The sequence below is a fragment of the Varanus komodoensis genome, unplaced genomic scaffold (genome assembly GCF_004798865.1).
Source record: "Varanus komodoensis strain SLA01 unplaced genomic scaffold, ASM479886v1 scaffold25, whole genome shotgun sequence".
Taxonomy (NCBI): Eukaryota; Metazoa; Chordata; class Lepidosauria; order Squamata; family Varanidae; genus Varanus; species Varanus komodoensis.
The window spans coordinates 9,598,696-9,612,782 of NW_025335661.1; the positions used below are offsets into that span (position 1 = coordinate 9,598,696).

At 39.3% G+C, this 14,087-nt stretch overlaps 2 protein-coding genes across 13 annotated transcripts in view; both read right to left on the bottom strand.

Moving 5' to 3' along the window:
• Positions 1-5,378, bottom strand: part of GK5 (glycerol kinase 5) — a 35,040-nt gene extending 29,662 nt beyond the window's left edge. For 4 of the 5 annotated variants that reach the window (XM_044432878.1, XM_044432877.1, XM_044432881.1 and 1 more), the window contains exons 1-3: positions 5,189-5,378; positions 2,215-2,308; positions 591-666 (exon numbers count right to left, since the gene is read on the bottom strand). In XM_044432878.1, coding sequence (XP_044288813.1) covers positions 591-666; positions 2,215-2,308; positions 5,189-5,305 — 287 coding nt within the window. In that variant the 5' untranslated portion in view covers positions 5,306-5,378. Of the gene's footprint in view, positions 1-561; positions 667-2,214; positions 2,309-5,188 lie in introns of those variants that run through there. The other variant, XM_044432880.1, reaches the window with a different exon arrangement.
• A 1,910-nt stretch (positions 5,379-7,288) lies between these two features.
• Positions 7,289-14,087, bottom strand: part of XRN1 (5'-3' exoribonuclease 1) — a 57,421-nt gene continuing 50,622 nt past the window's right edge. For 5 of the 8 annotated variants that reach the window (XM_044432767.1, XM_044432765.1, XM_044432768.1 and 2 more), the window contains 6 exons: positions 12,584-12,731; positions 12,232-12,413; positions 11,562-11,675; positions 11,330-11,453; positions 10,372-10,526; positions 7,289-10,284 (listed from right to left, as the gene is read on the bottom strand). In XM_044432767.1, the coding sequence (XP_044288702.1) occupies positions 9,979-10,284; positions 10,372-10,526; positions 11,330-11,453; positions 11,562-11,675; positions 12,232-12,413; positions 12,584-12,731 (1,029 nt within the window). In that variant the 3' untranslated portion in view covers positions 7,289-9,978. The remainder of the gene's footprint in view (positions 10,285-10,371; positions 10,527-11,329; positions 11,454-11,561; positions 11,676-12,231; positions 12,414-12,583; positions 12,732-14,087) is intronic. The other 3 variants (XM_044432764.1, XM_044432766.1, XM_044432771.1) reach the window with 3 other exon arrangements.

The window sequence follows — 14,087 nt, forward strand, 5'->3', positions numbered from 1 at the left end:
GTCATGATTTTTGTTTCCTTAATATTCTTTTGCAGTTCTGCTTTTGCACTTTCTTCTTTCACGTTTATCAGCAGTCAATTAAGTGCTGCAATCTGCCAGTTATATTGTATCATTTGTGCATTTTAAATGATTGATGTTTCTTGTACCAATTTTTACTCTTTCTTCTGACTGTTATCCAGCTATCCTGATAATATGTTCTGTGTATAGATTGAACAGATAGGAAGATAAAATACACTCATTAATATACACTCATTTCTTTGCCCATAGAAAACCATTCTGCTTCTCCATGTTCGGTCCTAAAATTCTTGTTCAAAATACAGGTTATACAGCAGGATGATCAAGTGCTGAGGCACAGGACTTGGACATAGTCAATCAATCTTGTGCAGGTGACAAACCACCTAATAAAACCTCCTTTTGAACCACTGTCATCTACTAGGGGAAAATAGTTAGACCTTCTTATTTATTTATCAATTATTTATCAAAAGCTTTTATATGCCATCCTTTATATAAATATCTCACGACGGCTTACATTAACAAATGAACCACAAGAGCAACAAGCACCTGTCAAAACCAGCATGCATTCTACATACTTGTTCCATGTAATGAAAGTTCCACGCTGTGTTGAGAGTCCAAGAGCAGAAACTTGACTCATTTGAATTCCTGCAGCTAAAAGAAAAGATGAAACATTGAACAAGGAAACAAGTGTAGTAATGTAGCTCTAGTATCTTAAATTGTTCATGCATACTCATTCATAGAACATTTAATTAAATTTAACGGGACAAAATGGTGATTGAAAGAGTCATGGGCATGTGATTCGAAGAAGTTGCACAATGAAGTCATCTCCAATTTGTGGTGCAACATAAGCAACACAAAGGGATGTGTCATGACAAAATGAGTGAAAGCTCTGACATATGGCCGCTGAAAACCTGACGCTGTAAGAAAAGCTTTAGACGGGTGGGATTCTTGATCTGATCAGCAAACCATGTTGTACGCCTTGCTCATCACATACACCTTAGATATACTAATATATGCCTGTCCCATATGCTTAGGTCTTCATTTTACTTTCAGATGTTTCTAGCAAACTGTCTAAGTGATCCCCCACCTGTCAGGGGGCAGTATCCAAAGCTGTACATCCACTAGTGGAGCTGGCAATAGATTCTGGTCCACATAAGGCATACCCCACCTATTCTGTTCTGCAAGCAGCTAAACAGACTAAATTGAAAGGGAGCAAAGGCAAACAACAACAACCTCCATCACCACCACCAGCATGTTTTAGCTTAAAGTTCTTACTGCCAGTACCTAAGCCTATGTAACTAAGTGATGCATTTCAGCCTGTTAGAATGAGAACAAACTACACAAAGACAGGAAATCACCATGGGAATGGGGATGGGACACTGTGTGACCCCTCTAGGGAATCAAGTGGGCTGGATTTGGCCCCAAGCTCTGAGGTTCTACCCCAGTCAAGAGAAATTCAGGTAAAGTCAAATATAAAGTGTATCCTTTTTGTTACAAAAATAACAAACCAGGGAAGCCTATTTAAATTTAAAAGAAACCATTGGCCTTGGGAAAAAACTTTGGCAATGTCTCTTGAAAAGTAAATAGCATATTTTAGAAATGGGATTTTTTTTCTTCCCTCACCATTCCCTTCCCTGGCAGCTGCTATTTACATAACAGAAACGAAAACATGTACAATAATTAGCCAGAATGAAGGGGCTGTGTTAGACAGCCAGTTCTGCAAAATACTTACAAGGACTCCAAATACTATTACTGCAAATACACCAGCTTTAAATACTAATGGAATGCATTGGCTTATATAGAGTGTATAGACCTATACATACCCATGCTTGTTAGGAATTGTCGTCAAATTATTTGGGAGAGCTCTTATTTTTCATTTCTGAAATCAGTTGCAATCCAATCACACTTGCCTATGAGTTAAGCCCTACTGAATTCAGAGGGGCTTACTTCTGAGTAAATGCATGCACTGAATTTTGCTTTTAGACATACCACCTCACCCAATAACTTTTGTTGACTGTAAACATACAAGTTAAGACATGATATAAGCTATCAAACATTATGTTTTTGCTTAATAACTCAGCTTTGAGATTACTGATATTTGTGAGCTGCTTTTTGAAGTCCCTGAAAAGCAGGATATAAAGATCAGGATAATATGAACACTGCAATATTGGAATTGTTACTGTTTAGCAGCTTGCTTACCTTTAACTGCATTTTTGACCACACTAACAAATTGTGTCCACAGATTTTCAGGATCCATTTCAACCCAACCTAGCTGAGGATAAAGGATTTCTACCTATTAATGGAAAACACAGGATTATCAGGCAATCAGACCCAAACAAAAATATGACTTATGTTTTTGACGAACTTATCAAAAGGCCACTTCGTATACAGTACTGCGAAATCCCTTCATTGACAGCTCTTCTGTCTTACCTTTATAATTTGTATTCTCTTCTTTAATAATTCCCAAACCAACATACAACATACAGAAATTAAATGACAGACATTAGAAATTAATGGTCAATATCCACATAAATTGTCACACAGGATATTGGATCATGCTGCTTTCATGCAGAGTAAATCCTAGATGCATAATCCTAGGCCCAGGTTAACCCAGCCCAGGTTGCTCATGCTTGCTTCCTCTTCTAACATAAGCAAATCATCCTGATAACCCATGGGCTGTTCTGGGTTGTTTTACCCATTGTGGGGCGTCATGACCATAGCATGGGTAAAGTTCAGAGGTTTACAAGGTGCACAGCAAGGGAGACAAAAACCTTTGCTGCACTTCCTGAGCTTGTCCCGACTACTGCCAGCTGCCCCACAAGTGCTCAAGCAGCACTTGAGGATACTTGGCACTTGCTGTTCTTCTTGCTGCAATCCCCAAGCCATTTTTGGCACATCTGGCTTTTTTGCAAGTTCAATTTAGATGATGGGGAGGAGCCTTCATAATCCCTGTTTCGACAGCCACTGACAACCCCTTCAAAGTGCCTAAGTGACTGTCAATTCTTTTATTCACAAGGTATTGGTTAATTTTGAAAAATGAATTTACCACAAGCCTCAGCTGGGATAAAGTTCTGAGGTGTCTGATGCCAACAAACAGCAATATGAAGCCCTTTATATCCTCCAAAGGAGGCTTCAAATGCTTCCCTCCTTTGGATTCTCTTGGAAGCATTTAAAAAGGCATTTCTTTGTTCTTTTTGCCATAGTAATTCATGGGTTAGTGACATATTGCCCTTTCCCCCAATCCTCTAGGTCACGGGTCCTCAAACTATGGCCCGCAGAACAGATCCGGCCCGCCATGGCCATCCATTCAGCCCATGCTGCCGTTCGACACCCAAGCACGTGCTTGCTGCACCGTCGGGGAGGTGGTGGCTTGCTTGCTCGGAGATGGTCCCCGAGTGAGCAAGCTGCCACTACCACCTGCCTCCCATATGCGTGCGCTCGTCGCTGCCTCGCAGCATGGGCGGGGAGGTGGTGGTTCACTCGCTCGGAGATGGTTTTGGACTCGCTGGGAGTTCTCCAAGCAAGGGAGCCACACTGCCACTCATGCCCAATGCCACCGAGCGTGCGCCCGACGGTACCTCACTGGCCCGCACCCAGGCACCACAGCCTTTCAACTGGGACCCTATTCCAAAAGTTTGAGGACCGCTGCTCTAGGTGCTTCAGAAAGTGTAACAATGTATCCCCCCACCTTCTTGCCAAAAAGAGTTCCGACAGGCTGATTCTGGGTTCCTTTAAAAAGAGGTTCTATTTAATTATTTTCCCCCCTTTGGTTAGAAAAGAAAGCTGTATATCCCAGTCAAAAGACACTCTGTTAGCTAGTGGTCAAAAGTAAGGGAGAGGGAGAGAGCATAGCACTACGATTCTTTGATCTGAGAAACATAGCATAGAAGAATAATCAAAGAAAGAAGATGAGGTTTGCAACAACTGTGCTCACTTGGAAACAAGTACACCACAAGTACAAAAAAAGACATTAAATAGTATCTGTACAATGCATCTGTAACATAATATTTCCAAACAAAATGTGTTCTAAATGTACCAACAACAACTATTTGTACCATCATTATCCTGGAATTCTAACTCCTGGATTCTTTTTTCATTCACCACAGCTTTAGCAATCTGAAACCTAACTCTGTCTTCTAAACACAGGTAGTTTATTTTCAGGATATGGGAATGTCCTGTGATAGCAAAGCTTGAAAGTCTCTATTCTGTGATAGCAAGGTAAAACACTTCACTGAAACTTGCTTTCAAACCAATATTTGATCAAGAAAAACCTTCCTGTACTTTAGCACTGTAGTGTTCCACTTGAACCAAGAGCAACAGAAAGTACTTAAAAAGAAGCCCCGATTCCTATAAAACAAATTATTTACAACACCTGAAAGCTTAACATTCTTTTCCTGGTAGAAGTTTTGTGGACTAGAACTGGCTTCACCAGATGCAGAAAGTAAAATGGAAAGCTTTAGGTTATACCCAGTACATATGATTGGGGTGGGTGGGGGAGAACTGTAAACAGTGAGATCAGAAGGAATTTCAACACAAATTATGAAACGCGACAATCACAACAGCGGTTATCCATACTGCTGGTAAGCACAGGATTTTGAACATTTAACGCAGTGAACTTCAGTATTCCTCCCTCCTGTCGTGTTGGCTATTTGAGGTCAGGAAGGTTGCTTACATAGCTTCTGCTGACATACAATCATTCTGCAAGCTGTTATCTACTCATTGCCTAAGATTAGGGTACAAGAAAGGAGGCACAAAAATGCAACAGGATCTGCAAGGTAGCGAGCATGCTTAAAGCCACCTTGATGGAAAACAACCCAGATTATTCTCTCTTTATTCAGTGAAGCAGCAATTGAACGCGGAGACTCTACTACCCTGAGGAAAAACTACAGGCAGGAAGCAGCTGTTAGGGAAGGATGTCGCAAAAACCAAAGGCATTTAAAAAGCAGGGAAGAAGCCCCTTAACAGTACAAGCAGCAACATCTTTACTTAGAAGTAAACAAAACTGAGCCTTAGGCTGCAATCCTGTACCCTGCATTGCTGGGAGTGCAGTCCTGTAGCACGCACCTGGGAGCAAGAACTAATGAACAGACTGGGACTGTCTAGTGATTGGGCTGCAGAAACTTTGATCGCACGCTTCCCTCCTTGCCCAAGATGGTCCATCCACAACAGTTACCTGGCTAGCACTAGATGCTTTGAGCACCGCCGACTTGTCGTAAACATGGCACCGGATCACTGTGCTGCCGATGTCTATCCCCAAGATGTATTTGCCTGGCTCCTCCGCGGGCGTCATGGCGGCTGAGGCGGGAAATCTCTCCAGCGCTTTGCCTGTCAGCCGCTCGGTCCTGCGCGAACCGAACAGCGCCACGCACGCCCCGGCCTCCGAGGGAGGGCGCAGCGAAGAACCAGCCCTTTTGAAGGCAAGCGCCGACACGCCTCTCGAGCGGCGGGCCCTCGAGGAGCGGAAAATGCGAAGCGACGGCCGCGGCGTCAGTGGGGAGTAAGCGGGGAAAGGAGGAATCCGTGGTGGGGAACGAGGCGGCGGCCTGAGTCATTCTGCCGAAAGTGAACCTTCCCGCCTATTTGGTTTCCTCGGAGGAAGGATTGCAGCCTCGGGGTTTAGTTGCTACAAAGCCCAGTTGGAATGTATGGGGCTTATTTCTAGGGTCGTTAACTCCCCCCCCCCCCCACAGCTTAAGTTATATTGGGAAGCTGTAACCGTATGCCACTCTTTTGTGGCTTTTTTGGTTAGCCCTAAATGGGGAGTTGCCTGACTTGCATCAAATAAGAGTGTATAGGCCTTAGAGCTGGCTGGGTAACTCATTGAACCTCAGCCTAACCAACCACACAGGGTTGTTCTGAGGAGGACCAGCATGCATTCTTAGAGCAGATGTATACAATACTCTAAAGATCATAGGCATGTGATCCTGCCTTAATGCACAATCCCAGATTTGTTTGAATGCCTCCCTAAATCAAACAGAACTGACGAGTCCCGATACAGATCTTTGGTGTGACTGTACTTAGAATATTGTGTACAGTTCTGGTCACTGCACCTGTAAAGTGCAGATAAAGGAGATTACTGAGCTGGGAAAAGTGCAGAGAAGGCCAACTGAAATGATGGAAGGGCTAGAGCAACTCCACTATGAAGAACATTTGCAACAACTGAGATAGTTAAGCTTAGGAAAAAAAAGAGTAGGGGGAGATATGATAGAGGTGTTTAAAATGATATATGCTATGGAAAAAGTGGGAGGAACACATTTTTCCCCCTCTCCCATAATACAAGAACCTGGGTAGCTGGTGGGAGATTCAGGACAAATATAATGAAGTACTTCTTACAGCACATAATTAACTTATGTAATTGATTGCCACAAGAAGTAGTGATGGCCATCAATTTGGCTTTAAAAGGGGATTCAACAAAACAAGGGCTATTTCTCTTTGTTGGCTATGTGCTACCTCTGTTATCAGAGGCAGTATGCCTGTATATACTGGTTGCTAGGGAGCTCAGGTAGGTGGAACTCTTATATCCAGCCTGCTTGAGGAATCTTGTAGAAAGCTAATTTGCCACTGTATGAATGGACTGCTGGACTGGATGGACCATTGATTTGAACCAGCATGGATGTTTTTACATTTTCACAATATACCAACATTTAAGCTATTAAAATGTTTGACAGCATGTCCCAACTTGGTGCTCTCCAAATGCATTAGATCACAACTCCCAGCTAGCTGGGGCTAATGAAGGCTTCAGCCAAACACATCTGGAAAGCATCAGCTTGGGAGAGGCTGTTTTAAATCTTTCCTGGCACTTTTAAAGGCAAGTTGGTGCCTTTAGATGACTTTGAACTATAGAGCTGGGTTATGAATGTACACCCCAAATTTCAGCCAATATCAAACATAGCCAACACAGTGAATTACCAGATATCAAACAGAAAAATCACATCTAAACTGTAAGAGAATCTGTGTTGTTTCCAATGGTGCCTTATTAGAATAGTATTTTCAATACTATGGATTTCAAGTTATATTATGGTCATCTTTATTCCCACTTTCTTCCAAAACCTTCTAACAAGGAAACAGTTTTAAAGTGAATGAACTGAATTGCATTTTTCCAGCCTCCATTGGAAAATGGATGACTGAATGCAGAATTGTAGAATGATAGCAGATACCAAGCTTGATCTTAATATTCAACAAAGATAGCTATTATCCAATCCCCCTACCCAAAATGAAACTTAAGCCATGTGTCATGCCAGTTGGCCAATACAATAACTACTGAAACACAAGAAATAGTTCGTATTTTTAATGCAAGCAGAGGCTAAGTCTTCTATAAAATTATTGTAGTAAAGTTGTTCAGAGCATTTAATCTATTTGATATTTTGCCTCGATGCATATTTTTACATTTGTATTTAAAATACCTTTGCACAAACCTTTGCACAAATACATGCTAGAATTTTGAAATGCACAACACTATACACAAAAATACACTCCATATTCATGCCAATTTAAAACATTTTACTTGGCAAATAGACAAAGTTCTATTTAAAAAAGAAATTATAAAAATGTGCATATGTCTTCCCTTTTGGATTTTAATAAAATACTGCTCTGTACAAGATCTTAGTGAAAAAATCCAGCATTTACAAAATACACTTTGAGAGAAAATCAGCAATTATACCTTTATCAAAATTAAACTGAAATAATGGATAAAATGTCATAAGCCAATTATCTCTTAGGTAAACATTTAAATACTGGATACCAGATATAAGGAAACTAATACCAGTCCTGCAGACTAACGGAAAACAAAACATAATGGAACAGATACAAATGCAAAGCACAGATGACAACCAGGATGATGATACACTTGGACAGTTTTAGTTCAATTCAAAACAGAATTTCTGGTATAAGGGTACCAACAGATAGATGGTTTTGCTGGTTCTGAGATTTCAATTTCAACAAATCCTTCTTTCTGTGTCTAGTTCTAGTATACAGACAGCAGAAGCCACAGTAAATCTTACCTATTTTAGTATAGAAGAGATTCCAATGCCAAAGTTAGCCATATATAGCCCTAACATGCAAACAAATGAAAATTTGAAGTAGCATCTCAGACACACTGGTAAATCAAATCAGTTCTCTCTCTGACAGTTAACAATCCATAGTCATGCTCCAGAGATTGAGGTAAAAATAACATACAACCTGAGCTGAAAAACAGTTGAAACAGTTGTATCAATGAATACAATATGCCAGATTGTATCAATGTAAATATAGCTGAACTGTGCCCTGTGTTAAAGCACTTCTATTAATGTAAATGTCTGCATTAAGCCTATGTTCACTGTTGAAATCATGTGAGAGGGGAAGCATTTCTCACTTTAACTGGATTAGGCCCATAGTTATGTGGTAATTGCCCATGTCTTACATGCTATGTGAAAATATCCTCAAACTAAAGACCATGCTGCTTTTCATTGATTTTTCATGAATTTTAATCTGCATGACAGAAAGAGTATGTGCATATATAAATATATATAGTTTGAGGGGTAGAACTAGAGGGTTGGAGCACAAAGGGAACCTTACATTTAAATAGCTGTGCACATACTTGGAGCTATGATAAACTAACAGCACTGTTTAGAAATCATTGTCCTACACGGGGATTCGCTGAAAAAGCAGTGTTAAAGACTGCAGCTTATCTACACAGTACAACCACTGAGATTGCTTGTGCTAAAAAGAGAATTGTGGCAGTTTACAAATTAGTTATAAAAACAGCTTACTATTTTACTTCTAACAAAATAAGAAATATGAATGTGTGCTGAAGAACATTAGACTATATGAAGACATTGTTAGTACCAAGACAATGTTTGGATCTGAATACTAGTTAGTTTGCATTGACTGTCTTCCTCTTAAAAATGATAAAATTTAAATCTAGTCTGTAGAAACACAATTTTGAATGGCAAAGCTTATTTATATTTATGAAAATGCATTATTTAATCAAACAGGAGAAGGGAAGTACTAAAAGGTATTTAAAAATATTTGTGTTAAGAACAAAACCAGATCTGCAGTGGAGGCTGTGACTCCTTTTGGACATGACAAACTGTGTCCAAACCACTTTCTGTTTGCATTAACAATGCTCCAATTCCTTCATGACATCCAAATGGACATGGGGTTGTCTCTGGGTTAAACAAGCATAAGCTAACACCAAAACAAGTCATGGGTTAATTTGTGGTTCTTACAGTCAAACAGGGCCACTGTCATGGTTGAGCAGCATACAGACAGTCATTTACAAAATTAAACTTGATACAATTATGGGGTACTTCTTAAATATGTCTGCATTCTGTAAATCATTACTGAAGCATTTATTCACTCTGCTTTCATCCATCAGTGGCTTGCTCATGGTGCCATCTAGATAAAGACAGTGTATTACAATAATTGCTGATAGGCAATGTCTAATTTATTAAGTTGTTTTGGAATAACTCTTTGAAATCAACATTGCACCAAGCAAAGCTGGCAGTGCCACAATAGTTAGAATCTATTCACACACTATCAGATCAAAAGGATCTGAGAATATAGAAATCAAATACACAAGGTACATATAAATAAATCACCTTTAGAAGTTATAATTAAAAAGGAGACATAACATCAACAATCATGCTTTGTATTTTCAGAAGCCTTTCATCTCTTGGTTTAAACAACAAAATTCTACATTAGGACAGCCATGACAATATTATTGCTCCTCTGCTGGGATAGGATATAAAAACCACTTTTTAGAGACCTAGGCACAATGGCTAGGCTAGTTCCCTTAATTCAGGGTTTCCTGGTTTAATCAAGTTGTCAATTTCTTTAGTGAGCATAATCATTTTTAAAAATAATGTAACTGACAAAAATATTAACAATTTAAAGCCTCTCTTGAATTATTATAATTTATTTCCTCCTTTTCATAATAGTTAAGGATGTTATCCATCAATAGTTAATGTTATCCATGTACCATCTTTATTCTGAAGTTTTAGGTGCACCAAAATTGACAGCCAATTTTCTTGACTTTCGCTTGGAAGAAACATTTGGTGTTGATTTTTTACGAGACACAACTGAACTTTGAGAAGCTGTTTTCTCTTGAAAGGGTGCTATAGATTGAGTAGCTTGAGGTGGAGATCTTAAAGGATCTGAAGAAACATCTTGTAGATTCAGTTTAGTTGAGTCTGAAACTGACTGTTCATTCCTTAACTGCACATCTTGAAGAGAAGGTGGGAATTCCTTAGCCTCAGAATTAATTTTGCTTGCAGCCCTTTTCTTAGTTACCTTTAAAAAAAGAATTGAGTTTATTTTTTCTGAAATGTGAACAGCATAACAAAGTATGTACACATGTGCAATTATTGTAGCACTTACCTGCAAAGGTATAAACTGATTGTGTGTGCCAATGGGTACACTGCCTACAAAAGGAATATTTCCAGGATATGAAGCAGGATAATAAGGTTTGCCATGAACTGGTCCTCCCCATGGCACTGGGCCAAATGCATGAGATGGTGAAGGAAACAAATTAGCTGTCAAAATAATTAATTCATTTTATATTCTACTACTAATTCAAAAATTGTAAGATATTACACTCCAACAATCCCCTCCCATATAAATTCTAAATTCTACAAGGAATATCTGACCTCCTGAAACGTATCTCATACATTTTTCATTTACTTGAGAACAAGATGCAGTCTTCACAAAACACGATACATTTCTGAGACATATTGAATAACTTTTCATTCATTACTCTTTTCTTTTTCTTTTTTTTTATAAAGAACAATAGATAATTCCAGACCTAAAGATGCAAAGCCTGTGCAGTTACTCAGTTGTTAATAATGTTTCATATAGGATGGGATAGAGAACCTTCTTTCTGATAAAGCTTGCATTCCTTTGTGCATAATCTGTCAGGGACTGCATACTGTCAGAAGCCAACAATAACCAAGGTCATCATCTTGTTTTCTGCCACTCCCTTTCCTCTCCTTAAATCACTTTTCCCTCCCATCCAGTGAGAAGAACAAATTACTCTTGCCAGATGCGTGAGAACTGAGATCTGTAGAAGCTTTGAAATTAGGCTGATTGCTACATTCATTCCATTGACTGCCTAATCCAGAGGCTGCCTAAGGACAGGCTGCCTGTCCTTTTCAAGCACTTTTGAAAAGGCCAAAGAAGTGGTCATGATTCAACAACTATGGAAAAGGATTAAATAGCATATGCATTGCAAAAGATTCAAAATATGATGTACAATCTTATAGTATGGAAAATACTGATTTTTCACATCTTCTTTGTCCACTCTACTGCACACAAAGAAGTTTAATTTAATCAGACTTACCAGTGTGCTGGGTGAAGACTGGTGGAATGGATCCAGGTGGCACAATAGTTCCCATAGGTTGATAATTTGGAAATACTGGTGGTGGTGGTGGCAGTGGCAGAGGAAAATTCATCCCAAAAGAGCTCTGTATGAAAAAGGATGCTTAATGTTTGTTAAATAATAACCATAACTAAGTAAAAATGAGAAAAAGCTCTTCCAAGTCTTTGTAAGGCATTTTGATTATTGCTCTCACCAATTGCTGTAAAGCAAAAAATGCTGCTTTCTCCTTGGCTTCATTTTCAGAATGGCATTGAGGTCCATGTACTAATAAACCATTTGACAGTTTTACTTGACAAACTGTCATTGTCTGTGGAAGAAACACAAAATGGTGTTCTAAGCAACTATATTTTTCATACAAAATTTTAACAAAAAGTGTACAGTTTCCTTGTCTTGTAACCCTGGGTGGCTCATGGAGGAGGAGGAGGAGGAGGAGGAAGAGCTGACATTCAAACCACCGTTGAAGGGCTAAACACAATCTCACTCTTCCACTCATACAACTGGAGTTCTATGTCCTGTTATCCCTCATGTGCCTCTGGTCCCACAATCCTCCAGAGCAAATTTCAGGCATGGGGGCTACAGAAACAAGGGGGAACCTGTTCTAATAGAGGCACCACTGGATCCAACCTGATGACTACGGTGAAAAGATCTGTTAGTGTAACGCATGTAGATTGGAGGGGGTGGCATATACAGAACACGAAATAGTATGTTATAGGCCTGTTAACAGCTTTCATGCAATTATGCTCATGGATTTTTGTTTTCGTTTTGAATTGAGCAGACAATGTAAACTATTTTTGCTGGAGTTTCAGTAACTGATGATAGTGGTTCATTTGTTCAGCTGGTCAACTATTCAAAATTATGCTTACCTGGGGGGTTCGAAAGAATGAGAATTCTGGCTGCAGCATTCCAACAAGGGAACAGGTACGAGAAAGTTCAGATACAGGAGTAGACAATGGGTTTGGTTGTCCAAGAAGTGGGTGGCCTCCAGTTTCCATAATCTGAGTGTTCTGAGACCCCCCTGTGCTAACGGATTTGTTCATGAAAGCTGCTATAAAAGAAAAATATAAAATATGAAAATGATATATTCTCAGTGCTTAAAGAAATCAAGAGTATTTAACTTACTTGAATGTTAAATGGTAACATAACCAAAATAACAACAAAATAGCATCTGTAAAATATTCCAAAAATCTTAAAAAATAGATTTTCTTGAGAACTTACCCATCTTTTTTGTATGTTTATGATGTGAGGCAGGTTCATGAAAATCCTGCCTACTAGAGAAAGTAGAAACTTCATTAGTTGCTGTCTTTGTTTCTGCTTTATCAGAAGCATCTATCTTCAAAATTTCTTTGAGCATCTGTGTTCCTTTCTTGAAAAAGAAAGTGAAGATAGTTACTATCACTCACACACACAACTGTACAAATCTATTTATACCTTAAACCAGAGGTCAGCAACCTTTAACACTCAAAGAGCCATTTGGACCCGTTTCCCACACAAAAGAAAACACCGGGAGCCGCAAAACCCTTTTGACATCTAAAATGAAGATAACACTGCATATATCGTTTTTACCTTAATGCTATGTATATCTTCATTATGATTTAGCTGCAGCTCTTGTTCAGTCACTAAAAACTGTTATTTTTAATCTTACATTATAAACTAGTAGGGCTCCTTTCATATATTTTGAATAGAACAGCTTCCTGAAGAGTCAAAGTCAGTGCTAAAGGGCTGCATGCATTAACTAGCAAACCCCATAAGTTCATCAGCAGTAAAAGCAAATGAATCTACCCACGTATCATTAAACATTTGGTTTTCTTCAGAAACTTTTCATTTCTTCAGTTTATCCTTGGTTGGCCTAAGGGGTGTGGGGGAGCTCAGTAAATCGGTGGCAGGTCCGCTGTGCTGGAGATACAGGTGTGTTTAGTGACTGACTAGCAGATAGACAGTCAAGTGCTGTGAATTGTGACAGGTCCCAAGCGCAGCTTTTAACATTCAGATGAAGGAAATTACACTGAGACAAAGAGAATCTTTTCATGTAACATGAAAGCCTGCAGGAAGCTTGTTTAGCAGAGGAATGTAGCGATTTACTTAACTAGCTGATTTACTTAACTAGCTAGCGCTGCGTTCCTGAGTGGAGCTTCGAGCAGATCAGCGGCTGTGCTGGCGCGTTTTGAGCGACGGAGCCACAGCAGAGGGATTCAAGAGCCATGTGTGGCTCCGGAGCCCCGGGTTGCCAACCCCTGCCTTAAACTCATCTCCTTTGTGGATGTGTGAGAATTCTGTTTTGGGGTAAAAACTTGACAAATTTTACTAGTTCAGTTCTTGCAGATTTAGCTGTATCTCAACTGTTTCTCCTCATTGGCATCAACTCAATCTGTAGTGTGTCACTCTGGGAAGGTAATGAAAGGTAGGGTTAAGGGTGATGGCAATTTGTGCAAAAAGGATTGTGGTTTTTTAATATATATATATATATATATATATATATATATATATATATATATTTGGGGTCTTCAAATCCGTGCAAACAGGATCATGTGTTTTTTGAAGAGAGGATCTTGACATTTGTGCTAATGAGATCATGCTTTTTATTATTGTTTGGGTCTTTAAATGTGCAAAAATGGGAATGCTTTCAACTAGCAATGTGAGCCTTATTTTTTTGGAAATATTTTTTATCTTTTCTTAAGTCCACCAGTAAACATTTTTGTCAGTTTCATCCTCTTCACACATT